The 26,907-nt window shown below is 48.8% G+C and overlaps 1 protein-coding gene across 1 annotated transcript in view; it reads right to left on the reverse strand.

The window, feature by feature from the left end:
- Positions 1–2,457: 2,457 nt before the first annotated feature.
- Positions 2,458–26,907, reverse strand: part of IGDCC4 (immunoglobulin superfamily DCC subclass member 4) — a 144,268-nt gene continuing 119,818 nt past the window's right edge. The window contains exons 16-20 of the mRNA XM_030189779.1: positions 20,072–20,180; positions 14,661–14,895; positions 11,500–11,655; positions 3,338–5,074; positions 2,458–3,301 (exon numbers count right to left, since the gene is read on the reverse strand). Of these exons, the coding sequence (XP_030045639.1) occupies positions 4,685–5,074; positions 11,500–11,655; positions 14,661–14,895; positions 20,072–20,180 (890 nt within the window). The 3' untranslated portion in view covers positions 2,458–3,301; positions 3,338–4,684. The remainder of the gene's footprint in view (positions 3,302–3,337; positions 5,075–11,499; positions 11,656–14,660; positions 14,896–20,071; positions 20,181–26,907) is intronic.

Below are 26,907 nucleotides of genomic sequence, written 5' to 3' on the forward strand. Positions count from 1 at the left end.
CCTGACATGGGCCCCCTTTTGGGACTCCTTAACAGAGGTAGCTAGAAGTAGAATTTTGAATTCTTAACGGCTGAATGGATGGTTTTGCCCTGGTGCGGCGATGAGGAAAGGGGAGTTGATAGGGTCTCGTGATAAGCTGTAGGAGATAAACCAAAAACCAATGAAGTATTGGCCTAAGTATCCTAGAGACCCAGGTGACTAGGAGTAGCAATATGAGATGATCAATGAAGGAGAACCGAAGTAGCTTGACTGGAAGACATGAACAGGTTTTCTGGCTGAGAAATGAGCTGAATGTTGTATAATTGCATAAGCTGCAGGGCTGATTAGTAACAATCTGACTTCACATCCATAATGAAACTTGGGGTAGGGAGGGGGGGGGGGTGGGTTGGGCGGGAGGGGGAACCTCAACATAAAAGGAAAATGTTAAAACTTGTTAGAGGCTACTGACTGTATAGCAAAGTCTTTCAGTTGTATTTTTGGAAATAGCCCTGTAAATTGTATTGTTCTTTCTTTAATAAACAAATTCAAACATAACATGTCATTCACATTCAGTCATCATATAACCCACACGCACACCATGCCAAGCACACAGATATCACATAACATACACATACACCATGCTAAGCCAAGCCACCATCAAAAATTATACATACACCATGTCACCCGCATTCAGTCATCATATAACCCACACGCACCAAGCACACAGTCATCACATAACACACATATACACCATGTCATTCACATTCAATCATAGAGCATATATGCACGTCATGCCAAGCACACAGATATCACATAACATATACATACACCATGCTAAGCCAAGCCACCATCACAAATTATACATACACCATGTCACCCACATTCAGTCATCATACACCCCACACGCACACCATGCCAAGCACACAGTCATCCCATAACACACACATACACCATGTCGAGCCAAGCTACCATCAAAAGATATACATACACCATGTCACAGACAGTCATCATGTAACACACACGATCTATACCAAGCACTCAAATATCATATAATGCACATATGCACCATGCCATGCCAAGCCACACATTCATCATATACACACATCATGCTAAGCACACAATCATAGATACATATATAACACATTCCAAGCCAATCCACCATGAGAAATTATATTGTATACATACACCATGCCACACACACAGTCACCATATGACACACATAGCACATGCCAAGCTAAGTCACCATTTAAAAAATCTATATACCACACCACATGCATCCTAGTATATAAAACACACCCTCATCATATGACAAACATACTGTAAGCCAAGCTAAACCACCATCCAAAATTACACACATATCCTGTCATCATATTTTTTAATTATTTTGTTTTTAATTTTTGTTACATTTGTACCCCGCGCTTTCCCACTCATGGCAGGCTCACTGCGGCTTACATGGGGCAATGGAGGGTTAAGTGACTTGCCCAGAGTCACAAGGAGCTGCCTGTGCCTGAAGTGGGAATCAAACTCAGTTCCCCAGGACCAAAGTCCACCACCCTAACCACTAGGCCACTCCTCCACTGTTGCTACTATTTGAGATTCTACATGTAGAAGTCGGCCCTTGCAGATCACCAGTGTGGCCGCGCAGGCTTCTGCTTCTGTGAGTCTGACATCCTGCATGTACGTGCAAAACAGAAGCCTGCGCAGCCTTCTACTTGGAATGTTGCTAGTGGAATAGCAACATTCCATGTAGAATGTCCAATAGTAGCAACATTCCATGTAGAATCTCCAGTAGTATCTATTTTATGTTTGTTACATTTGTACCCTGCGCTTTCCCACTCATGGCAGGCTCAATGCGGCTTACATGGGGCAATGGAGGGTTAAGTGACTTGCCCAGAGTCACAAGGAGCCTGTGCCTGAAGTGGGAATCAAACTCAGTTCCTCAGGACCAAAGTCCACCACCCTAACCACTAGGCCACTCCTCCACTGTTAATGTGGCCGCGCAGGCTTGTGCTTCTGTGAGTCTGACGTCCTGCACGTACGTGCAGGACGTCAGACTCACAGAAACAGAAGCCTGCGCAGCCTTCTACATGGAATGTTGCTAGTGGAATAGCAACATTCCATGTAGAATCTCCAATAGTAGCAACAGAATCTCCAATAGTAGCAACATTCCATGTAGAATCTCCAGTAGTAGCAACAGAATCTCAATAGTAGCAACATTCCATGTAGAATCTCCAATAGTAGCAACAGAATCTCCAATAGTAGCAACATTCCATGTAGAATCTCCAGTAGTAGCAACAGAATCTCAATAGTAGCAACATTCCATGTAGAATCTCCAATAGTATCTGTTTTATTTTTGTTACATTTGTACCCTGCGCTTTCCCACTCATGGCAGGCTCAATGCGGCTTACATGGGGCAATGGAGGGTTAAGTGACTTGCCCAGAGTCACAAGGAGCTGCCTGTGCCTGCAGTGGGAATCGAACCCAGTTCCCTAGGACCATAGTCCACCACACTAACCACTAGGCCCACTCCTCCACTCCATAACATACATGCTGCATGCCAAGCACACAGTCATCAAGTGACATACGTATCACATGTCAATCCAGACCACCATCAAAGAACACAAATATACTGTGCCTTATACATCATATCTAATAAACCATATCGTCATATAACATACTCACTTAACACACTAAGTACACACAGTAGTCACCATATAACGAATACATACCACATGCCGAGTGCCTTTCTTATCACACAGCACAGAAACTGTGTTTTCAGCTTACAGCACACATGGATTGCTATAGGGGGAGACGAGGTCTAGCTGGGTGAAATGATCCAGAGCTGTTTAAGACACTCGTAGAGTGTGTAAGAAACAGGGGGTTACACCAGCTCATCAGGCAGTGAACACGACCAAGGCAAATACTGTAACCCAGAGTGGAGCTTGGAGCCACCTGAACTTCTGTGGGTGTGTGAACATGTGTGTTGCCTGTGCTGTGCTCTCTGTATCTGAGCTGCTCCCACACACACACACATCTGTGGGTGTGTGAACATGTGTGTTGCCTGTGCTGTGCTCTCTGTATCTGAGCTGCTCCCACACACACACACACACACACACACACACACACACACACACACACACACACACACACATTGAATTCTGTAAGAGCTGTACAAATCCTGGTCCCTCCCTTCCCCCAAAACTGTATTTTGTAAGAGCTGAACTGAACCCTGGACCCACACACACAGAACTGTATGAGAGGTGCACACACTCCCTCTGTCTCTGAATTCTGTAAGAGCTGTATGAATCCTGGCCTCACCCCGCTACCCCCCCCCCCCCCCCCCCCCCCACACACACACACACACACACTACATTTTGTAACAGCTGTACCAAATTGTGGACCCACACACATGCTACACTGAACTCTGGGCACTTAAAGCACGATGACAACACACACCCAACGTGACAGGCGCTGTGTGGCACAGGAGCAGAGCAGGTTACTAAGCAGGAGCTCAGGGCCCTCGGATTTGAAAGCAGAAACAAATCACAGGCAGTTCACAAGCCAGAGTGAGCCAGGGACCTTTCACATCCTCAGCGCAATCTCTTTTTGGTTGAGCTCAGGCCTTTTCAGTGGTCATTCAAGGGAGTGACAGAGACTTACGCGGTGAATTCTCTGGGGACAGGGAAATTCCTTCTGTACCCTGAATGTGACTCACCTTGAGCGATCACTGGAAAGGTCTGGGCTGAATACTTACAAATTCAGGCAAAGGAGGGGATTCTCTGTTCCTGGAGGATTTATAATCTAAGTCCGTACCTGAGGCAAAGACGGGTTAAAGACTTTGCCCAAGGTCACAGCAAGCAGAAGTAAGAGAAGCGGGATTTGAACCCAGAACATCCTTGATCCTCAGTCTGCCATTCTAATCACTACATATTTCTCCATGGGGATCTAGCTTCATAACTAACATGTTAACTGGGAGAGGGTGGGGAGGGGATACACCCCGAGTGGCGTCCATTTCGCTGGAGTGGGAGTGCATGTTTAGGTCACAGGATTGCTGTTCTTATATATGTGTGTGAAGTCTGTGTTCCTTCTCGTTGAAAGTTTCCCGTACATAATTCTAGCCGGTTACCAAGAATTTCTCCCTTGGACCTTGGTGTGCTGTGGGTATGAGCGTGTTCCTTCCACATCAGATAAATATTTTATAGTCAATAAAAAAACTAGAGATTTTTGGTACGGCCCTCAGGTGTACACACACACACCTTTCAGTTCATGTGACTGAAAAGTACACCTGTGATGTTGTTGTAGACAGGTGAAAAGTAAACACGAGAAAAAGAGTGTCCGTGTTTTCACTTACAGGAAATGTGGACAGGCTCAGAGGTGGACAGGGAGCCACCTGCACCTAGTTCTGCTTTTTCAGTTCTTTGTACATTGTTTCCCATGGAGTAAAGACCCAGACAAAAAAGTAGGTGAAAATCTCTGTTCAAAGAGAAAATAGCCCTGGGCTGAAAGTTGCCCCAAAATGCAGGCTGGCCCTCAGAAAGGCATCACTTAAATCTGGCAGCACAGAGAGACGATGCTTAGCCACTCTCTCACGGCTGAAACCAGTTCCTTCTCATCTGCCGTGGCTCTGGACACATGTTCTCGGCCACTAAGGCCTCTGAGCGTGCCCATCTGATCAGGAGAATTAGGGTCCTGCTGCATCACCAGCTTATGTCTCTGCTGTCTCTTCTGGAAGAAAGTTCCTCTCTCTGTCATCTCCCGTGACACCGTGACACTCATTTTCATAGATGTTGTTCCTCAACCCGTGACTTTCGCCAGCCTCCTCTGTGTTTGCGTCTGTCTGTCTGTCAGTACTTAAGAGAAGGTCTTGTCCTCTGCATCCCCCTTCATCTCCACAGTTCCCCTGTAGCGGGAGGTCGGGGGCTGAGGGGGAGCATCCTGAATGCCACTCCTCAGAAACGGGCATGGCTTTATCCTCTGGCTCCTCACACTGCCCAGCACAGGCTCCTTCAGAGGCTGAGAAATTGGAATGGACGATGACATCGGCTTGCAGTCGACAGCAGCTGGAAGACAGGTCTCTGGGGCTCTGTGTTTCACTCTGCATTGAAGAGAGAGTCAAAGATGAGGAAAGTGAGTTACCTTGGCACAGACATGCACACATGATAGGACTGATGCTACAGGGTCACTGTTCTGTCTAAAGCAATGCTCACAGTCATTTTGGGGTGGGGTCCTGAGAAAAGGATCATAGGGGCACCATGTTCTAGGAGACGTGAGTAACGGGTGGGGCATCCCGTATTATCGAAACAAGATGGGCGTCCATCTTTCATTTCGATAATATGGTCGGGGCCGCCCAAATCTCAACATTTAGGTTGACCTTAGAGATGGCCAACCTCGGTTTTCGCTGATAATGGAAACCGAGGACGGCCATTTCAAAAACGAACAAATCCAAGCCATTTGGTCATGGGAGGAGCCAGCATTCGTAGTGCACTGGTCCCCTCTCACATGCCAGGACACCAACCGGGCACCCTAGAGGACACTGCAGTGGACTTCACAAATTGATCCCAGGTGCATAGCTCCTTTACCTTGGGTGTTGAGCCCCCCAAAACCCACTACCCACAACTGTACAACACTACCATAGCACTTAAAGGGTAACGGGGGGGCACCTAGATGTGGGTACAGTGGGTTTCGGGTGGGTTTTGGAGGGCTCACATTTACCACCATAAATGTAACAGGTAGGGGGGGGATGGGCCTGGGTCCGCCTGCCTGAAGTGCACTGCAGTACCCACTAAAAACTGCTCCAGGGACCTACATACTGCTGTGATGGAGCTGGGTATGACATTTGAGGGTGGCATAGAGGCTGGAAAAAAATGTTTTTTAATTTGTTTTTTTGGGTGGGAGGGGGTTGGTGACCACTGGGGGAGTAAAGGGAGGTCATCCCTAATTCCCTCCGGTGGTCATCTGGTCAGTTCGGGCACCTTTTTGAGGCTTGGTCGTGAACAAAAAGGGACCAAGTAAAGTCGGCCAAATGCTCGTCAGGGACGCCCTTCTTTTTTCCATTATCTAGGGTTATCATATTGTGTCCTCTGAAAAAGAGGACACATGCCACGCCCCCTGACACACCCAGCCCACACCACACCTCCTGCCCCGCCCACACCACGTCCCTTTTGGATCCTCGTCCCGCCCCGTCACATCTTCCCCTCCCCTCCTCTCTTGTCACATATTCCCCTCCCCTGCCCCCCCCCCCCGGTCACCTCCCCTCCACTTACTTACTATCTACTGCCCTGGTGGTCTAGTGACCTCTTCAAGGCAGGAAAGGGCCCCCTCTTTCCTGCTCGAAGCGCTGCCTGCCCTTGCCTGCATCCTTCTCAGTCTCAGCTGGGGATTCAAAATGGCCGCCGAGAGTTGAAGCTGCCTCGCGAGACTTCAACTCTCGCACGCACGCACACACACACGTTTGTCCAGAAATCCGGACAAACGTGCATGCGGGCAAAACCCGCCAGACGCCCCAGACATGCCCTCAAAAAGAGGACATGTCCGGGGAAATCTGGACGAATGGCAACCCTACCTTTATCGGCCGAGGACGCCCATCTCTTAACACGCCCCGTCCCGCCTTCAGTACACTGCCGACACACCCCCTTGAACTTTGGTCGTCCCTGCGACGAAAACGCAGTTGAGGACGGCCAAAATCGGCTTTCGATTATGTTGATTTGGCCGCCCTTAGGAGAAGGTCGCCCATCTCCCAATTTGTGTCGGAAGATGGGCACCCTTCTTCTTCGAAAATAAGCTGGATAGTAACATAGTAGATGACGGCAGAAAAAGACCTGCATGGTCCATCCAGTCTGCCCAACAAGATAAACTCATATGTGCTACTTTATGTGTATACCTGACCTTGATTTGTATCTGCCATTTTTAGGCCACAAACTGTAGAAGTCTTGCCCAGCACTAGCCCCGCCTCCCCCCACCGGCTCTGCCACCCAATCTCGGCTAAGCGTCTGAGGATCCATTCCTTCTGAACAGGATTCCCTTATGTTTATCCCACGTATGAGACTGGCTGATTTTGCCCCCCCCCCCCCCCCCCCCCCCCCCCCATGCTTGTCTATGGCTTTGTCATTCTGCTTTGCTTAAAGAAATGAGAATTACACATCACAGCAAAATCAGAGCTGGCACTTCTGAAATGGAGCCTTTGGGTCAACTTACCTACAACTCGCTCCAAACCCGAAGTGCTGAGAGAAAAGTCAGCACTTCCAGAGGAGCAATCGTATACAGCAACATCACCCCCCCAAAGCAAACCAAAGACTGCCTTTATCTCCTTCAGAAACTCTTTGCGCTTCTACAGGTCGAGAAAACCCAAGAAAGCGCTCTTCATGCACATATAGCGAACGCCCCTGATGGAGTGGGGGAAGGGCCAGTAGTAGTAATGGGCCTGTTGCGGGATCTCCTCAGGCTGGAAGCAGCTCCTCATAGCCCTGACTGGGAGGGGAGGCAGAGGCGGTGGTATTAGAATATAAGAAAGCACAGAGGCGAGAGAGTAGCAGATGTGTGAACCCAATTTGAGTCTACAATAATGACTTACGCATTTACTTCTGCTTGATATCCTGCCACATGGTCTGTTCTAGACTTCAAAGCGGTTTACAATACAATAAAATGAGAGAAGAGAAAACGGAGAGAGGAAAAACAAAATCTTGAAGCAAAGACTTGATTAAACAGGTGGATTTAAGCGATTTCGAAAATGTTGGTAGGTTCCTAATGTGAAACAGAAGGCTCGTTCCACAGTTTTGGCCCAACATAGCAAAAACCAGCGTTCAAATATTTGAAAGGTATTAATCCGCAAACCACCTTTTCCGTAGATGGGAAGGCGGTAGAACGAGAGGACATGAAATGAGATTGAAGGGGGGCAGACTCAAGAAAGATGTCAGGAAGTATTTCTTTACGGAGAGAGTAGTGGACACTTGGAATGCCCTCCCGCGGGAAGTGGTGGAGATGAAAACGGTAACGGAATTAAAAAATGCGTGGGATAAACATAAGGGAATCCTGTTCAGAAGGAATGGATCCTCAGAAGCTTGGCGGAGATTGGGTGGTAGAGCCGGTGGTGGGGGCGGGGCTAGCGGTTGGGAGGCGGGGCTACTGCTGGGCAGATTTCTACGGTCTGTGCCGTGAAACTGGCAGATACAAATCAAGGTCAGGTATACACATAAAGCAGCACATATGAGTTTAGCTTGTTGGGCAGATTGGATGGACCGTGCAGGTCTTTCTCTGCCATCCTCTACTATGTTACCGTTACTATGTGAAGAAGTGAGATGGAGTTCCGAAGGTGACAGCAGACAGAGAAGGTTGAGGTCGGCAGAACAGAGGAAACGGAGGGGAGTGTAGGGGATAAGGAGTTTATGAATGTAGGCAGGGGGAGTAGGCGGGTGTGATTTGTAAACTAGTGTGAGGAGTTTGAAAGTAACACAAGCAGTAACTGGGAGCCAATGCTGAAGCTTAAGCGGGGAGGTGGGGGGGGGGTAACATGGTCAACTTGATGTTCATTGTAGAGCATTTTAGCTGATGTGGATTAAATGAGCAGTAGGCGCTTGAAGGACTGAAGGGAGATGCCAGCAAAGACAGAGTTACAGTAGTCGAGATGAGAGAATAACCACAGAAGGAAGGAAGAGAAAAGAATGAGGCTCAGATGACTGAGTCGATTTATGGTTTGAAAATGAATTTGTTGTCAAGGATGATACCTGAGAATCGGTAAAAGAAACCTGATGAATTTTTGTAAGAATACGTCCACATGGGGCAGAAAACCTGAGGACAGGGTGTTGCACAGGGTCTGCTCTATCAGCCTCTTATTAATATGTCTACGGCCCCATTTTGTAAATGACTACATCTCTTAAATATCTCTTTTTTCAATAGCATTATATTATTAATTGCTCCATTTCTGACGTCGGTGCCGGGGAAAATGGTAGAGGCTATTATCAAAAACAAAATTACAGAGCACATCCGAGGACATGGATTACTGAGACCGAGTCAGCACAGCTTTTGTGTGGGGAAATCTTGCCTGACCAATTTACTTCAATTCTTTGAAGGAGTAAACAAACATGTGGACAAAGGGGAGCCGGTTGATATTGTATATCTGGATTTTCAAAAGGCGTTTGACAAGGTACCTCATGAAAGGCTACAGAGGAAATTGGAGGGTCATGGGATAGGAGGAAATGTCCTATTGTGGATTAAAAACTGGTTGAAGGATAGGAAACAGCGAGTGGGGTTAAATGGGCAGTATTCACAATGGAGAAGGGTAGTTAGTGGGGTTCCTCAGGGGTCCGTGCTAGGACCGCTGCTTTTTAATATATTTATAAATGATTTAGAGATGGGAGTAACTAGCGAGGTAATTAAATTTGCTGATGACACAAAGTTATTCAAAGTCGTTAACTCGCGACAGGATTGTGAAAAATTACAGAAGGACCTTACGAGACTGGGCGGCTAAATGGCAGATGACGTTTAATGTGAGCAAGTGCAAGGTGACGCATGTGGGAAAAAAGAACCCGAATTATAGCTACGTCATGCAAGGTTCCACGTTAGGAGTTACAGGTGTGAGGATGTTATAATGCCGTTATATCGCTCCATGGTGCGACCGCACCTCAAATATTGTGTTCAAAACGGAGTGAATTTGCACCGGGTATCTGAAGTCTTTTACCTCTTAATAAGAGACTGTGTGGAATTTCATAGTTTGCAATAAAGACAGATGTTTATATACGCAATTCATCTGCAGTGCATCCAAATCTGAAGGGGGCATTTCGAAGGCAGGCATAGGGCGTGCGAAACACTTGGACATTTTACAGCAATAATGGAAAAGCATAAATATCCAGGGCTAAAACTAAAACTTTTGGTCTAGACCTGTTTTCAGAACAAATAAGACACAAAAAGGCCCTAAATGACCAGATGACCACTGGAGAGAATTAAGGATGACCTCCCAATACCGCTCCCTCCCCCTGGTGGTCACTGACCCATTCTCACCCCCCAAAAATGTGAATACAAATATGACTTAGAAGCCGCTATGACAGCCTCTGATATTCATCAGGTCTATTAGAGAAGCATGCAGGTCTCTGGAGTTATGTAGTGGTCAGTGCAGTGCATTATGGGAGTGGGGACTCAGGTGGTGGAAACTGTGACCCCACCCAAACTCACCAAAACCCTACTGTACCCATATATACGTGCCCCCTTCACACATAAGGGCTATTGTAATGGTGTACAGTGGGGGTTTAGAGGGTTTTGGATGGATTTTAGAGGGCTCAGAGGACAAGGTAAGGGAGCAAAGGTGAGATGTGTACCTGGAAGTATTTTTATGAAGTGCACAGAAGTACCCTCTAGGGTGCCCCATTGCTCTCCTGGGATGTCTGGGGGCATAGGAGCCAACTTTTCAAAATGATTGGGGGTGCTGAAATTTTTTATTTTACAGGTGGTGCATTCCCCCCTCCCCCATCCCCCTACCTCTCCCTGTCCCCCTCCCTTCCCCCTCCCCTTCCCTCCTCCCCCTCCCCTGCCCCCTTCATCTCCCTCCGAGTTCCAGGCCCCCTCCCTCCCTCTCTTCGAGTTCCAGGCCCCCTCCCTCCCCCTCTCTCTCTCTCCCCCTCCCTCTGAGTTCCAGGGTACCCCCTCCTTCCCGCCGAGTTCCACAGGGTCCCATCCCTCCAAGTTTCACAGGGCCCCCCCTCCCTCCCTCCGGCAGCAGCAGTAAAAAGCGTGCAGGCTCGGTGCTTACTTCAGTTTTCCCTTCTCTCTGTCTCAGCTCTGGTCCCGCCCTCATTTCCTGTTTCCGCAAGGGTGGGACCAGAGCTGAGAGAGAGAGAAGGGAAAGCTGAAGTAAGCGCCGAGCCTGCACACTTTTTACCACTGCTGCCGGCCGCTGTAACCCCGACGAGGTAAGTCAAGATGATTTTTAAAATTCAGAGGGAGGGAGCCTGGAACTCAAAGGGAGGGAGGGACAACGACCATGGAACTGGGAGGGAGGGACGATGACCCTGGAACTCGGAGGGAGGGACGACGACCCTGGAACTCGGAGGGGGGACGACGACCCTGGAACTCAGAGGGAGGGAGGGAACGAACTTCTGGTGGGTGAAATATTGGGGGTGCTTGAGCACCCACAGCACCCACAGTTGGCGTCTATGTCTGGGGGACCAGTCTACTAAAAATGCTGGCTCCGCCTACATCCCAATTGCAAGAATCTCTACGTTTTGGCCTTATTCCTATTTTTATTGAAAATGGACCAAAAAACAAAACGTCCGAAGTACAAAACCTTGTTCAAAACAGAATTTAAAAAAAAAGATAAGATGTTTTTTCTTTTTCGAAAATGACCGCCTTTCCTATTCGGATTTTGAACGTTTTATGCAAAACGTCCAAAACTGGACTTAGATGTCATATCGAAAATGCCCCTCTAAATCATTAATAAGAGAAGAAATAAAATAAATAAGAGGAGGAAACCAGCGTGTGCTGGAAAGGGGTCTCTGCAATGCTGTCGGAGGGTGCAGCTTCATCCATTCTCACCTTGTCCCCTTCTAGAGGAGCGAGCGGATCCTCCTGCCCCTGACCAGACTCTGCAGCTGCTCTCAGAGATCCATTGCTGGCTGTGGCTGGAGACTCACTTGTGATGCTGCTGATTTTACTGGCCCAGGTTTGGCGGACGGATCCATTCCATGTGAGCTGCGTCAGAAGAAATGCCATCAAAACAAGGAAAAGGCAAGCGGGAACCATCCCGATGATACGCTGAAACCTTCTGCTCAGTGTGCTGCTGCGGCTAGGAAAGCGAATAGAATGTTGGGTGTTATTAAGAAGGGTATGGAGTCCAGGTGTGCGGATGTTATAATGCCGTTGTATCGCTCCATGGTGCGGACCGCACCTGGAGTATTGTGTTCAGTACTGGTCTCCGTATCTCAAAAAAGATATAGTAGAATTGGAAAAGGTACAGCGAAGGGCGACGAAAATGATAGTGGGGATGGGACGACTTTCCTATGAAGAGAGGCTGAGAAGGCTAGGGCTTTTCAGCTTGGAGAAGAGACGGCTGAGGGGAGATATGATAGAGTGTATAAAATAATGAGTGGAATGGATCGGGTGGATGTGAAGCGACTGTTCACGCTATCCAAAAATACTAGGACTAGAGGGCATGAGTTGAAGCTACAGTGTGGTAAATTTAAAACGAATCGGAGAAAATTTTTCTTCACCCAACGTGTAATTAGACTCTGGAATTCATTGCCGGAGAACGTGGTACAGGCGGTTAGCTTGACGGAGTTTAAAAAGGGGTTAGATAGATTCCTAAAGGACAAGTCCATAGACCGCTATTAAATGGACTGGAAAAATTCCTCATTTTTAGGTACAACTTGTCTGGAATGTTTTTACGTTTGGGGAGCGTGCCAGGTGCCCTTGACCTGGATTGGCCACTGTCGGTGACAGGATGCTGGGCTAGATGGACCTTTGGTCTTTCCCAATATGGCACTACTTATGTACTTATGTACTTATCCCGGAAACCAAAAGAACTAGGAAAGGTAGGGAGAGATAAAACGTTTTGTGGCTTGAAAGAGGTCCTGGAGCTGGTGGGTAATGCGGGTTTGAGGTAAAGGGGAACAAACAGTACAGCGCATGCAAAAAGGTTTGTGAAGAGGGTGGAGGAGACGGAAAGTTCTGGGCTGAGAGCCTGAGCAGACGTGATGGAGAAACCCTGGGGAGGGTCTGCAAGTCAGCCAATCAGCTGTAAGAAAGGAGGGCAGAGGGGCAAGAGGAGCAGCTACCAGAGGAGGACGCAGTAACAGGGGCAGCTTCAGAACCCTTTCTACTGGCACAGGGCTTCCCAATCCTGTCCCGCCGACCTCCAGGTTTCTATGAAATCCACACTGAATATACTTGACCATAAACTTACATATAGCCCTCGTGTACCTAGATTTACCTGAAGCATGCTCGCTACAACTATGCTGAAAACCCGAATGGCCGTGGGATGGAGGGTCAACCGGACCATATTTGCACAGTTTGATAAACAGGTGCCAACAGCTCTTTAAACCTACCGGTGGGAGAAGAGCTGTTCAAAGCCAGATGAGCGACATCAAACCCCAACACTGCCACTGGCTTTCTATGTCTACCATCTCCCGTCACTGGGAGTCTCCTCCAGGACCCTCCTCCACTGCTCTGTTAGTGCAGCTTCAACTCTCTAGGTTCTCACTACCAGCTCTCCTTCATCCCACGGCATCCAATGAGGACGACTCTCCTCCCACCGCTGTCCTGTGGCCTACTTTATAGTGGCCTCAGGTCTTGTAAAGGAAGGACAAAGCAGCTCTACCTATATAACCAAGGCAGAAAAGTAGGGATGGAGAAATAGTCTTCCAATGAAACCCAATGAGAGGCAATGGATATATTTATCACTTTATTAGTATCATCATCTGTGTAAGGACTCAGACCGGCTTATTTTCGAAAAAGAAGGGCGGCCATCTTCCGACCCAAATTGGGAGATGGACGCCCTTCTCTCGCGGGCGCCCAAATCGGTATAATCGAAAGCCGATTTTGGGCGCCCCCAACTGCAGTCCGTCGCGGGGACAAACAAAGTTCCCAGGGGCGTGTCGGAAGGGTAGCGAGGGCGGGACAGGGGCGTGCCAGGGTGTGCTTAGGACATGGGCGACCTCGGCCGATAATGGAAAAAAGAAGGGCGGCCCTAGCGAGAATTTGGTCCGCTTTTTTTCGACCCTTTTTTTTAGGTCCAAGTCGCAAAAAAGTGCCCGAACTGCCCAGATGACCACCGGAGGGAATCGGGGATGACCTCCCCTGACTCCCCCAGTGGTCACTAACCCCCTCCAACCAAAAAAAACAAACTTTAAAAACTGTTTTTTGCCAGCCTCTATGCCAGCCTGAAATGTCATACCCAGCTCCATGATCGCAGTATGCAGGTCCCTGGAGCAGTTTTTAGTGGGTGCAGTGCACTTCAGGCAGGTAGAACCAGGCCCATCCCCCCCCTACCTGTTACAATTGTGCTGCTTAATGCTTAGTTGTCCAACCCCCCCAAAACCCACTGCACCCACATCTAGGTGCCCCCCTTCACCCATAAGTGCTATGGTAATGGTGTAGAGTTGTGGGGAGTGGGTTTTGGGTGGGATTTGGGGGGCTCAGCACCCAAGGTAAGGAAGCTATGCACCTGGGAGGTATTTTAATGTTTTTTTAAATTTTTAAAAGTGCCCCCTATGGTGCCCGGTTGGTGTCGGCATGTGAGGGGGACCAGTGCACTACGAATCCTGGCCTCTCCCACGACCAAAGGGCTTGGATTTAGTCATTTTTGAGATGGCCAGCTTTGGTTTCCATTGTTGCTGAAAACCGATGCCGACCATCTCAAATCCGCCCAAATCCTAGGCATTTGGCCGGCACCAACCGTATTATCGAAAGAAAAGATGGCCGCCCACCTTTTTCAATAATACAGTCTGTCCCGCCCCCTCACGCCCCCGTCTTCGGAGATGGGCGGCCATAAAGATGGGCGTTCCCGTTTGATTATTCCCCTCCATGTGCGTCAAAGTGTCACCAGACTTGATACAGAGCTATGTTTCAGTGTAAAAACACTAAGTTCCGTGCTCCTCTCATTGGGTTTCACTGGGTGGGGGACAGAAGGTTGAGGAAGGCGAAGGGTGAGGTGGAGCACTGGGAGACACACAGGGAGGGCACGGTACAGGAAAGGATACCTTCAGTTTTGCAAGCTGGCCATCATCCTCTGGGCAGTGAGTCCTGATTAGTTTGGGGTCCTCTGACACAGGGGTATTGCTCAGAGGGAGGAAAAGATCCTCCACCCGTGCAGACATGAGAGATTCCAGCTCGTGAGAGCCTGAGCAGGGGGTCTGGTCCGTGGTGCCCTGATGCATCTGGGGATAGTAGGAGGGATTTCCTGCAACCGCTGGATCCATGCCTGCTGCCTCCTGTCTGTGGCAGGAGATACAATGAAAGCCATTAGTCCCTGCCCAGCCTGACATCGCGATAATAACTGGATTCTTACTGATCTGTACTCGAGGCCCAGATAAAAACTGGAAACGTGATAAAAATAATTGGTTGATTAGTGTACATTAAATCAATTTAGTCTGCATTCAAAGTCCCCTCTTAAAACAATTAGTGACCTTCTATCAAGCTTTTTGGGGTTGCGCTGTCATTAGGGCTTTCTGGAGATCTTTAATCTGATATCTAGAACACATTTCTGCAACAATCTTTTAGGTTTTTCCCTGGGGGTATACTTTTGGGTCAGATTTCAACCTTGGGTGCGCCAAAATCTGGGTCATAAAAGTCTGTATTTTGGGGAAGCAGAAAATGCAAGTAGGAAGCACCATCATACTGGCATTGGAGGAATAATGATTTGCTCTTAAGGGAGCCGAGAGATACACCTCAGAGTTTATTTTACTCAGGTTGGGGGTGTTACGTTCACTCTCTGGCACCAAGGGCTCGTAGTTATATCTTAAATTAGTAACATAGTAGATGACGGCAGAAAAAGACCTGCACGGTCCATCCAGTCTGCCCAACAAGATAACTCATATTTGCTGCTTTTTGTGTATACCCTACTTTGATTTGTACCTGTGCTCTTCAGGGCACAGACCGTATAAGTCTGCCCAGCACTATCCCCGCTGCCCAACCACCAGCCCCGGCACAGACCGTATAAGTCTGCCCAGCACTAGTCCCGCCTCCCAACCACCAGCCCCAGCACAGACCCTATAAGTCTGCCAAGCACTATCCCCGCCTCCCAACCACCAGCCCCGCCTCCCAACCACTGGCTCTGGCACAGACTGTATAAGTCTGCCCAGCACTAGCCCCGCCTCCCAACCACCGGCTCTGGCACAGACTTTATAAGTCTGCCCAGCACTAGCCCCGCCTCCCAACTACCAGTCCCGCCTCCCACCACCGGCTCTGGCACAGACCGTATAAGTCTGCCCAGCACTATCCCTGCCTCCCACCACCGGCTCTGGCACAGACCGTATAAGTCTGCCCAGCACTAGCCCCACCTCCCAACCACCAGCCCCGCCTCCCAACCACCAGCTCTGGCACAGACTGTATAAGTCTGCCCAGCACTAGCCCCGCCTCCCAACCACCGGCTCTGGCACAGACTGTATAAGTCTGCCCAGCACTAGCCCCGCCTCCCAACCACCGGCTCTGGCACAGACTTTATAAGTCTGCCCAGCACTAGCCCCGCCTCCCAACTACCAGTCCCGCCTCCCACCACCGGCTCTGGCACAGACCGTATAAGTCTGCCCAGCACTATCCCTGCCTCCCACCACCGGCTCTGGCACAGACCGTATAAGTCTGCCCAGCACTAGCCCCACCTCCCAACCACCAGCCCCGCCTCCCAACCACCGGCTCTGGCACAGACTGTATAAGTCTGCCCAGCACTAGCCCCGCCTCCCAACCACCGGCTCTGGCACAGACTTTATAAGTCTGCCCAGCACTAGCCCCGCCTCCCAACTACCAGTCCCGCCTCCCAACCACCGGCTCTGGCACAGACTGTATAAGTCTGCCCAGCACTATCCCTGCCTCCCACCAGGGTGCCCTTTCACATACTACTGGTTGATTCTCCACAATCGATCCCCATTCTATCAGAATAATAAAATAAATGTTTTCTCCCTACTGTTACTATGGGTGGGGCGTACGTTTGGGGGCTGGGATTTAGATTGGCAGGGCCATGGGTCAGGTACCCGAGCTGTTAGATGTCAGAGTTGTCCTCACAGGGAGGTGGTTATAAGAAACCAGACCTTTCCTGATATTTTATTTTTCTTCAAAGCTAATTCTTGGGGGGATTTGGATGCGGGAGGTGTGGAGGGGGGGGGGGGGGGAAGAAGGGGATGAGGGTAGTTTGGATTGTTGAACCTATATATAAAATGACGATGACTGTAGTTCTAACTCTGGATTGTTTATTATGCTGTGCTCGTCATCAATAAAAATGTTTAAACTAAAACAATTAGTGGCTAACAAAAAAATCTACCCTAAAACTAAATGTCAGTTCAAGTGAGATGCTTGGGTTAAGTGATCATCCTGCTTATTTTCGAAGGAGATGGCCGGCCATCTCCTGAACCCGGCCAAATCGGTATAATCGAAAGTTGATTTTGGCCAGCTTCAACTGCTTTCCGTCGCAGAGCCGGCCAAAGTTAAAAGGGGCGTTTCGGCAGGGTATGGAAGGCGGAACGGGGGCGCGGTTACGAGATAATGGAAAAAAGAAGGCCGGCTCTGACGAGCACTTGGCCGGCTTCACTTGGTCCAATTATTTTTAGGACCAAGCCTCCAAAAAGTGCCCTAAATGACCAGAGGACCACCGGAGGAAATCGGGGATCACCTCCCCTTACTCCCCCAGTGGTCACCAAACCCCTCCCACCCAACAAAAAAATGTATTTTTTTGCCAGTCTCTATGCCAACCTGAAATGTCATACCCAGCTCCCTGACAGCAGTATGCAGGTCCCTGGAGCAGTATTTAGTGGGTGCAGTGCACTTCAGGCAGGTGGACCCAGGCCCATCCCCCCCTACCTGTTACACTTGTGGTGGTAAATGGGAGCCCTCCAAACCCCCCCCCCCCAAACCCACTGCACCCACATCTAGGTGCCCCCCTTCATCCCTAAGTGCTATGGTAGTGGTGTACAGTTGTGGGGAGTGGGTTCTGGGGGGGGATTTGGGGGGCTCAGCACACAAGGTAAGGGAGCTATGCACCTGGGAGCAATTTTTGAAGTCCACTGCAGTGCCCCCTAGGGTGTTGGTGTCCTGGCATTTGAGGGGGACCAGTGCACTACAAATGCTGGCTCCTCCCATGACCAAATGCCTTGGATTTGGCTGGGTTTGAGATGGCTGCCATTAGTTTCCATTATCGGCAAAAACCAATGGCAGCCATCTCTAAGGCCGGCCCAAATGTTGAGATTTGGCCGGCCCCGACCGTATTATCAAAACGAAAGATGGCCGGCCATCTTGTTTCGATAATACGGTCGGGTATGCCGCTTTCCGGGGCCGGCCTTAGAGAGGGCCGGCCCCATTCGATTATGCCCCTCCATATGTGCAATTTATTAAACGCAGTATCCAATCAAGGGTAGTCTGCTCCTATCCACTCCCAGTAATGTGATTAGTACTACTACTACTACTACTCATTTCTATAGCGCTACTAGACGTACGCAGCGCTGTACACTTGAACATGAAGAGACAGTTTAGGGGCAGCTTTCTCTTCCTTCCCTATAGTCCATAACACATGGCCATACCAGCCAGCTGAAAATCTAACCACAGTTATGCATACATTAGGATTTAGAGAAAAAAAGGGAAAAGGATCATGGACTCCCAAGATGAAAAGGACAATCAGGATACTTGAGAAGATTTATTGATCAGACCCGACCCAGTACTGTGTTTCGGCCGGTGGCCTGCCTCAGGGTTCTTATCCCAATCAATGAATATCAGTGTCTTCGATATAAAATTTGTCCAGTCAGTAATACAATGAAGTAGGTCTTTAAAAATGACTTTGGTGGCCCTGTTGTGGGTCTATCGATCAGAGGACTGAGGGGACGGTATAAGAAACAGAAACCCTGTGGCTAGAATTCTAGGGTTTATTAGGTTTGATATCATACAATTTGAAAGAGAAATTCATCAAAACAGGACAGGGAGTAGAAAGGTGGAGAGAGAGACAGTATAGTAAGAGGACATAGGTGAGACGGTCTCAAACTGCCACATCACTCAAGGCTGTGTCTGGTCGCTGAATGTTTAATTTAAAAAGGTTAAGTTTTAAACAGCACCTTGAATTTGGGAAAGAAGAGTTCAGTGCAAAGCGATGTGGGGAGAGAGTTCCAAAGGACAGGGCTTGCGAAATAGAAAGCGCTCTGGCGCTTAGAATCAAGACGGGCCCGTGAGGCTGGAAGAATAAAGACACCTGCCACGGAGCGAGCAAAGAACCCTTGCAGGGTTGTGAGGGATGATCAGTGAGGAAAGATAAGAAGTTTGAATTGAATGCAGTATTGTATAGGGAGACAAAGATGTTTGAGCAGGAGAGGCATTATACGGTCACATTTTGTTGCTTGAGCGAAGTTGTGGAGAGCTGTATTTTGGATGGTCTGGATACGTTTACAAGAGCATTGGGGTTGGCCAGCACATTCTGCATTATAATAATTAAGTCGGGAAACGATAATTATATAGAGAGACATTTAGGATGAAGGGTCTAGGTATGGGCGAATTGTATGAAACTGGCAAAGGGCAAAAAACATGATTTGGGGCTTGAAAGACAGGCGCGGATCAAGTTGAATTCCTAAATACTTGAAGGAGTTACCTTGTTGATAAGAGTGGTACCAATGGATGGTTGAAGAGGGGAATTCCCACATAGCAACTGTTCGGACCTAAAATTCTCTGATCATAGTACTGCAGTGGCGTACCAAGGGGGGGGGGGCGGTGGGGGCGGTCCGCCCTGGGTGCACGCCGCTGGGGGGGTGCCGCGGCACGCGCCTGCTCCAAGTTCACTAAAGCCAGGCAGTAAACGGGGCTGCGCCGGAGAGCGCACTGAAGAAGGCTTCAGCTGGTGGGGGTTGGGGACCCCTGCCAGCCAAACCAGGGGCCCGGATGAAATTTGCGGGGGCCCAGGCCCCCCGTAGCTACACCCCTGATTGTTGCTACTATTTGAGATTCTATAGGGAATGTCGCTAGTGGAGGGGTAGCCTAATGTTTAGAGCTCACTACAATGTCCCTCCTCTGTGAAGCCCTTGTTATTGTTGCCGAAACCTGCTGTCCGGCCCCTGTGATCTGAGGTTGTGATAGGGTCTTCTACAAAACGAGAGCACCCTCAATCCGTAACTCCCATTACCACAGGATCCACTGAGAGTGTCAGTGTGAATGCTGGACACCCCCAATATTGAGTAAGCTCCATCCTTGTGTCCAGGGAGAGGTAATTTGTATTGTGTTTGGCTTCCCCCCCACCCCAATCATTTTGAAATGTTGCGCTGCTTTATCGATTTCCCTGTGAGCACTCATCTCAATATCTCCAGAGTCCAGCATGTTTGTTCTTCCTTACAAATGGGTCAGAAGAGCAGTCCCGGATTTTCTGCATCTTATTGCTGGTTTAACCCTCCCCACCGCCCGGCCAGAGGGTCTCACCTCACTCACTACTTACCTTCCTATACGCTTGCGACAGCTGACACACACACAGAAGAGGATACAAAGCAGAGCCAAACACACACCAACAATGATTCCTGTGACAGCGTGGATATCCAGAAGTGGGCCTGGGGAAGGAGAGGGGGCACAGATTACACAGACTACCAGTAAATCAGAGCTGCAATATGTATTCCATAGATTTTCCATTATATATATATATTTTTTTTTTGTTACATTTGTACCTCGCGCTTTCCCACTCATGGCAGGCTCAATGCGGCTTACATGGGGCAATGGAGGGTTAAGTGACTTGCCCAGAGTCACAAGGAGCTGCCTGTGCCTGAAGTGGGAATCAAGCTCAGTTCCTCATGACCGCGCAGGCTTCTGCTTCTGTGAGTCTGACGTCCTGCACGTACGTGCAGGACGTCAGACTCACAGAAACAGAAGCCTGCGCAGCCTTCTACATGGAATGTTGCTAGTGGAATAGCAACATTCCATGTAGAATCTCTAATAGCAGCAACATTCCATGTGGAATCTCCAATAGTAGCAACATTCCATGTAGAATGTCCAATAGTATCTATTTTATTTTTGTTACATTTGTACCCTGCGCTTTCCCACTCATGGCAGGCTCAATGCGGCTTACATGGGGCAATGGAGGGTTAAGTGACTTGCCCAGAGTCACAAGGAGCTGCCTGTGCCTGAAGTGGGAATCAAGCTCAGTTCCTCATGACCGCGCAGGCTTCTGCTTCTGTGAGTCTGACGTCCTGCACGTACATGCAGGACGTCAGACTCACAGAAACAGAAGCCTGCGCAGCCTTCTACATGGAATGTTGCTAGTGGAATAGCAACATTCCATGTAGAATCTCTAATAGCAGCAACATTCCATGTGGAATCTCCAATAGTAGCAACATTCCATGTAGAATGTCCAATAGTATCTATTTTATTTTTGTTACATTTGTACCCTGCGCTTTCCCACTCATGGCAGGCTCAATGCGGCTTACATGGGGCAATGGAGGGTTAAGTGACTTGCCCAGAGTCACAAGGAGCTGCCTGTGCCTGAAGTGGGAATCAAGCTCAGTTCCTCATGACCGCGCAGGCTTCTGCTTCTGTGAGTCTGACGTCCTGCACGTACGTGCAGGACGTCAGACTCACAGAAACAGAAGCCTGCGCAGCCTTCTACATGGAATGTTGCTAGTGGAATAGCAACATTCCATGTAGAATCTCTAATAGCAGCAACATTCCATGTGGAATCTCCAATAGTAGCAACATTCCATGTAGAATGTCCAATAGTATCTATTTTATTTTGTTACATTTGTACCCTGCGCTTTCCCACTCATGGCAGGCTCAATGCGGCTTACATGGGGCAATGGAGGGTTAAGTGACTTGCCCAGAGTCACAAGGAGCTGCCTGTGCCTGAAGTGGGAATCAAGCTCAGTTCCTCATGACCGCGCAGGCTTCTGCTTCTGTGAGTCTGACGTCCTGCACGTACATGCAGGACGTCAGACTCACAGAAACAGAAGCCTGCGCAGCCTTCTACATGGAATGTTGCTAGTGGAATAGCAACATTCCATGTAGAATCTCTAATAGCAGCAACATTCCATGTGGAATCTCCAATAGTAGCAACATTCCATGTAGAATGTCCAATAGTATCTATTTTATTTTTGTTACATTTGTACCCTGCGCTTTCCCAGTCATGGCAGGCTCAATGCGGCTTACATGGGGCAATGGAGGGTTAAGTGACTTGCCCAGAGTCACAAGGAGCTGCCTGTGCCTGAAGTGGGAATCAAGCTCAGTTCCTCATGACCGCGCAGGCTTCTACATGGAATGTTGCTAGTGGAATAGCAACATTCCATGTAGAATCTCTAATAGCAGCAAACATTCCATGTGGAATCTCCAATAGTAGCAACATTCCATGTAGAATGTCCAATAGTATCTATTTATTTTTGTTACATTTGTACCCCACGCTTTTCCCACTCATGGCAGGCTCAATGCGGCTTACATGGGGCAATGGAGGGTTAAGTGACTTGCCCAGAGTCACAAGGAGCTGCCTGTGCCTGAAGTGGGAATCAAGCTCAGTTCCTCATGACCGCGCAGGCTTCTGCTTCTGTGAGTCTGACGTCCTGCACGTACGTGCAGGACGTCAGACTCACAGAAACAGAAGCCTGCGCAGCCTTCTACATGGAATGTTGCTAGTGGAATAGCAACATTCCATGTAGAATCTCTAATAGCAGCAACATTCCAGTGGAATCTCCAATAGTAGCAACATTCCATGTAGAATGTCCAATAGTATCTATTTTATTTTTGTTACATTTGTACCCTGCGCTTTCCCACTCATGGCAGGCTCAATGCGGCTTACATGGGGCAATGGAGGGTTAAGTGACTTGCCCAGAGTCACAAGGAGCTGCCTGTGCCTGAAGTGGGAATCAAGCTCAGTTCTTCATGACCGCGCAGGCTTCTGCTTCTGTGAGTCTGACGTCCTGCACGTACGTGCAGGACGTCAGACTCACAGAAACAGAAGCCTGCGCAGCCTTCTACATGGAATGTTGCTAGTGGAATAGCAACATTCCATGTAGAATCTCTAATAGCAGCAACATTCCATGTGGAATCTCCAATAGTAGCAACATTCCATGTAGAATGTCCAATAGTATCTATTTTATTTTTGTTACATTTGTACCCTGCGCTTTCCCACTCATGGCAGGCTCAATGCGGCTTACATGGGGCAATGGAGGGTTAAGTGACTTGCCCAGAGTCCCACTAGCAACATTCCATGTAGAAGTCGGCCCTTGCAGATCACCAATGTGGCCGCGCAGGCTTCTGCTTCTGTGAGTCTGACATCCTGCACGTTCATGCAGGACGTCAGACTCACAGAAACAGAAGCCTGCGCAGCCTTCTACATGGAATGTTGCTAGTGGAATAGTGACATTCCATGTAGAATCTCCAATAGCAGCAACATTCCATGTAGAATCTCCAATAGTATCTATTTTATTTTTGTTACATTTGTACCCTGCGCTTTCCCACTCATGGCAGGCTCAATGCGGCTTACATGGGGCAATGGAGGGTTAAGTGACTTGCCCAGAGTCACAAGGAGCTGCCTGTGCCTGAAGTGGGAATCCAACTCAGTTCCTCAGGACCAAAGTCCACCACCCTAACCACTAGGCCACTCCTCCACTGTTGCTACTATTTGAGATTCTACATGGAATGTTGCTATTCCACTAGCAACATTCCATGTAGAAGTCGGCCCTTGCAGATCACCAATGTGGCCGCGCAGGCTTCTGCTTCTGTGAGTCTGACGTCCTGCACATACATGCAGGACGTCAGACTCACAGAAACAGAAGCCTGCGCAGCCTTCTACATGGAATGTTGCTAGTGGAATAGCGACATTCCATGTAGAATCTCCAATAGCAGCAACATTCCATGTAGAATCTCCAATAGTATCTATTTTATTTTTGTTACATTTGTACCCTGCGCTTTCCCACTCATGGCAGGCTCAATGCGGCTTACATGGGGCAATGGAGGGTTAAGAGTCACAAGGAGCTGCCTGTGCCTGAAGTGGGAATCGAATTCAGTTCCTCAGTTCCCCAGGACCAAAGTCCACCACCCTAACCACTAGGCCACTCCTCCACAAACTGCAAGAAATGACCATCTTACACAACAAGAGACAATTGTAAACCTATAAGTCTTTATCTGCCGTCATCTACTATGTTACTATGAATTGAGAACTTCCAGTACAGTGGCACGGCGAAGAAATGGGACATCAGTAATACCAGAAATGCATTAGCTCTCTCTCTCTCTCCACACTGGTTGACCTTTTGAAGATACTTCAGAGGACTGTGACAGCAGAGGTTAATAATACATAAGTACATAAGTAATGCCATACTGGGAAAAGACCAAGGGTCCATCGAGCCCAGCATCTTGTCCACATGTAGCGCTACAGTAACTGTTGCATTCTCAGAATTACTATTTCTAGAATATTCACTGTTACTTAGAAACATCATCCTGGAGCAAATGGCAGAGCTGGGATTACAATCAAGGCAAGGCAGAAAATATAGGAACCCAAGCTCACACAGGGAGTCAGTGACAGGGCTGGGATTAGAACCCAAGGACATGCAGGGGAATCGATGACAGGACTGGGATTAGAACTGAGGCACAGGGAGACAAATGGACTTGCCCAGGGTCACAAAGATGGTGAGTTCAAAGCTGGGATTAGAACCTATGTCCCAGGTGCTCCCTTAAAGAGAAACAATGATCCATATAAAATCACTTCAGCACAGAATAGTTAGGACTGTAAAGCAAGTGTCTCCCATTCCCCTCTCATCCCCTCCCTCCTTCCCTTGGATATAGGTGCCGAGTCCGTGGGTGCTGTGGGTGCTTGAGCACCCCCAATATTTTCACCCGCCGGAAGTCGGAACCAGAAGTTCCCTTCCCAGCCACCCTCTTCTCCCTCAACAGTCCTCCGCAGGTCCGCCCTCGCTTTCCTGCGTGCCGCCCAGAATTTTAAAACTCATCTTACCTCGGGGTCCCGGCAACAGCAGTGAAAGGCGAGCAGGCTCGGCACTTCAGCCTTCCCTTCTCTCTCAGCTCTGGTCCCGCCCTCATTTCCTGTTTCTGCAAGGGCGGGACCAGAGCTGAGAGAGAAGGGAAGGCTGAAGCGCCGAGCCTGCTCGCCTTTCACTGCTGCCGCCAGGACCCTGAGGTAAGATAAGCTTTAAAATTCTGGACGGCACGCAGGAAGGTGAGGGCGAACCGGCGGAGGACTGTTGTGGGAGAAGAGGTCGGGCTGGGGTTGGGACTGGCACACGGAGGGAGGGAGAGAGGGGAGGGGGGCATGGAACTCGGAGGGAGGGAGGGCGGGCCTGGAACTTGGAGGAGAGGGAGGGAGGGGGGACGAGGAGAGGGGGGAGGAGGGGGGAATGCACCACCTGTTAAAAAAAAATTTCAGCACCCCGAATCGTTTTGAAAAGTTGGCTCCTATGCCCTTGGATTCGTTCTGCTGCTCCCCTGAACGCAGCCAGGCTCAGAACGGGATCACATGTGACTTGAGGCACTTAGGATCTCATTTCTCCATATTAGCTCACAGGACTTAATCTGCTCTGTTCTGAGCCTGGATACTGTCAGGTGTTAAGGGAGCAGCAGAGTGACCGCTGAGATACTAGTGCATGAGAGGGGAGGAGAGGGCGGTCTGTTATTTTGCTTGGTTTGGCTACAGTTCTAAGAGCCTTCATCCATAAGTACCCCCTCCAAATTCATTTAGCCACCCTTTCTGGTTTTAATGCTTCATTGCAATAACCAATATACAAAATGAATAAATCAAATCAAACAGCCCTTGACTGAGGGCCACAAACCACAAGGCTTCTCCAAATCTGACCACTAGGGGGCTCATTTTCAAACCACTTAGACTTACAAAGTTCCATAGTAACCTATGGAACTTTGTAAGTCTAAGTGCTTTGAAAATACACCTCTAGGTGTCACTGTTGAGTAACAGCTGGGACTCTCGCCTTCCTCCTCCACCAAGGAGTTGTACACACTGCCTTCATAGCCCCCCCTCCCCCAGACCCAGCTGGTTGATGAATGGAATACCCGAGTGTAGCCCACCGGAATAAGAGACCCTAAGAATATACAGGGTTTACTAGTCTGACACTACAAAGCTGCAAACTGAGGGTGGTCTCTTTAAGAGCTGTAACACTGTAGGCTAGTATGGATCCCACTAGTTCAAGCCAGTGGCATAGCTAGGCCCACCCAGTGGCAGCACCCCACATCAACATCTCTCTTCTTCTGCGGCGTCCTGGCATCTGACCGCCTGTCGCTGAACCCCGTCCCTCCCTAGAGTACCTTAAAAGTGTCCCCAACACCTCCAGTGATTCAATTATTGCTGCCACTTCCATCGGCCGAGTCCCGCCCTCGCTTTCATCATTCCCTGCCACTTAGTAAACAATTATTGGCACTAATTGGCATTAATTAGAATTTACGTGCACAACTTGCTAGGTGTATTCTGTAAAGTGGTGCGCATAAATTCTAATGCACACTGCCAAAAAGGGGGCTTGACCATGGATGGGCTGTGGGAATTCCAAAAATCTACACGCAGGGTTACAGAATACACCTGCTCCAGGCCTAACTTAGTTTTACTTGGTGTAAATAGATGCGCCTACAGTTAGGCGCAGGCATGGCTGTACGCCTAGGCGGAAATATTTTGGACACCGATTTTTCAGGCACCATATATAGAATCTAGTCTTAATCTCCCCCCCCCCCCCCCCCCCCCATTGAATTCTACATCTGCTTGACAGGAGTATTAGATCTTCACTCAACCCCTTATTCAAACAAGGCTCCCCCTCCCAAAGCCTGCCTTGAATTCACAGACTGTCACTCAGATAACCAGCCTGTCCATCCTCACACAGTCATTGTCTAACGTAAAGCCCAGTCACTTGATGCCGCAATTAGCTTTGCGCACAACAGATTCCCCTTCAATATTGACCTTGTCTGGTTTCCCCTGAAGCAGCCTAGAGACAAAACATGGCCACATTGGGCTTTTGTTGGTCTTCAGCTTTTGGAGAAATAGCCTACGTAGTCTATTTCTTTGCTTGAAATACACTTGATTCATTCTCATCAGAGAATAAGTATCTTCTGCTAATAGACCTCTTAACTTTCCGGGAAGCCTCCTCCAATTTTTGCTGGATATCCCTAGATGTCCGTTCTTTCTCACTTCTGTATCGAATCAATGCTTTCTGCTTTTTTCTCTTTCTTTTTTTTGGGATGCCCACATCAATAGCTTGCCCTGAATGACTGCTTTAAACCAATTCCATATTTCTCCAGTTTCGTTCATCTTGAAGTACTCCTATATTTCTGCTCTTATCTTCGCTAGGG

This window comes from Microcaecilia unicolor, chromosome 1 (assembly GCF_901765095.1).
Source record: "Microcaecilia unicolor chromosome 1, aMicUni1.1, whole genome shotgun sequence".
Lineage (NCBI taxonomy): Eukaryota > Metazoa > Chordata > Amphibia > Gymnophiona > Siphonopidae > Microcaecilia > Microcaecilia unicolor.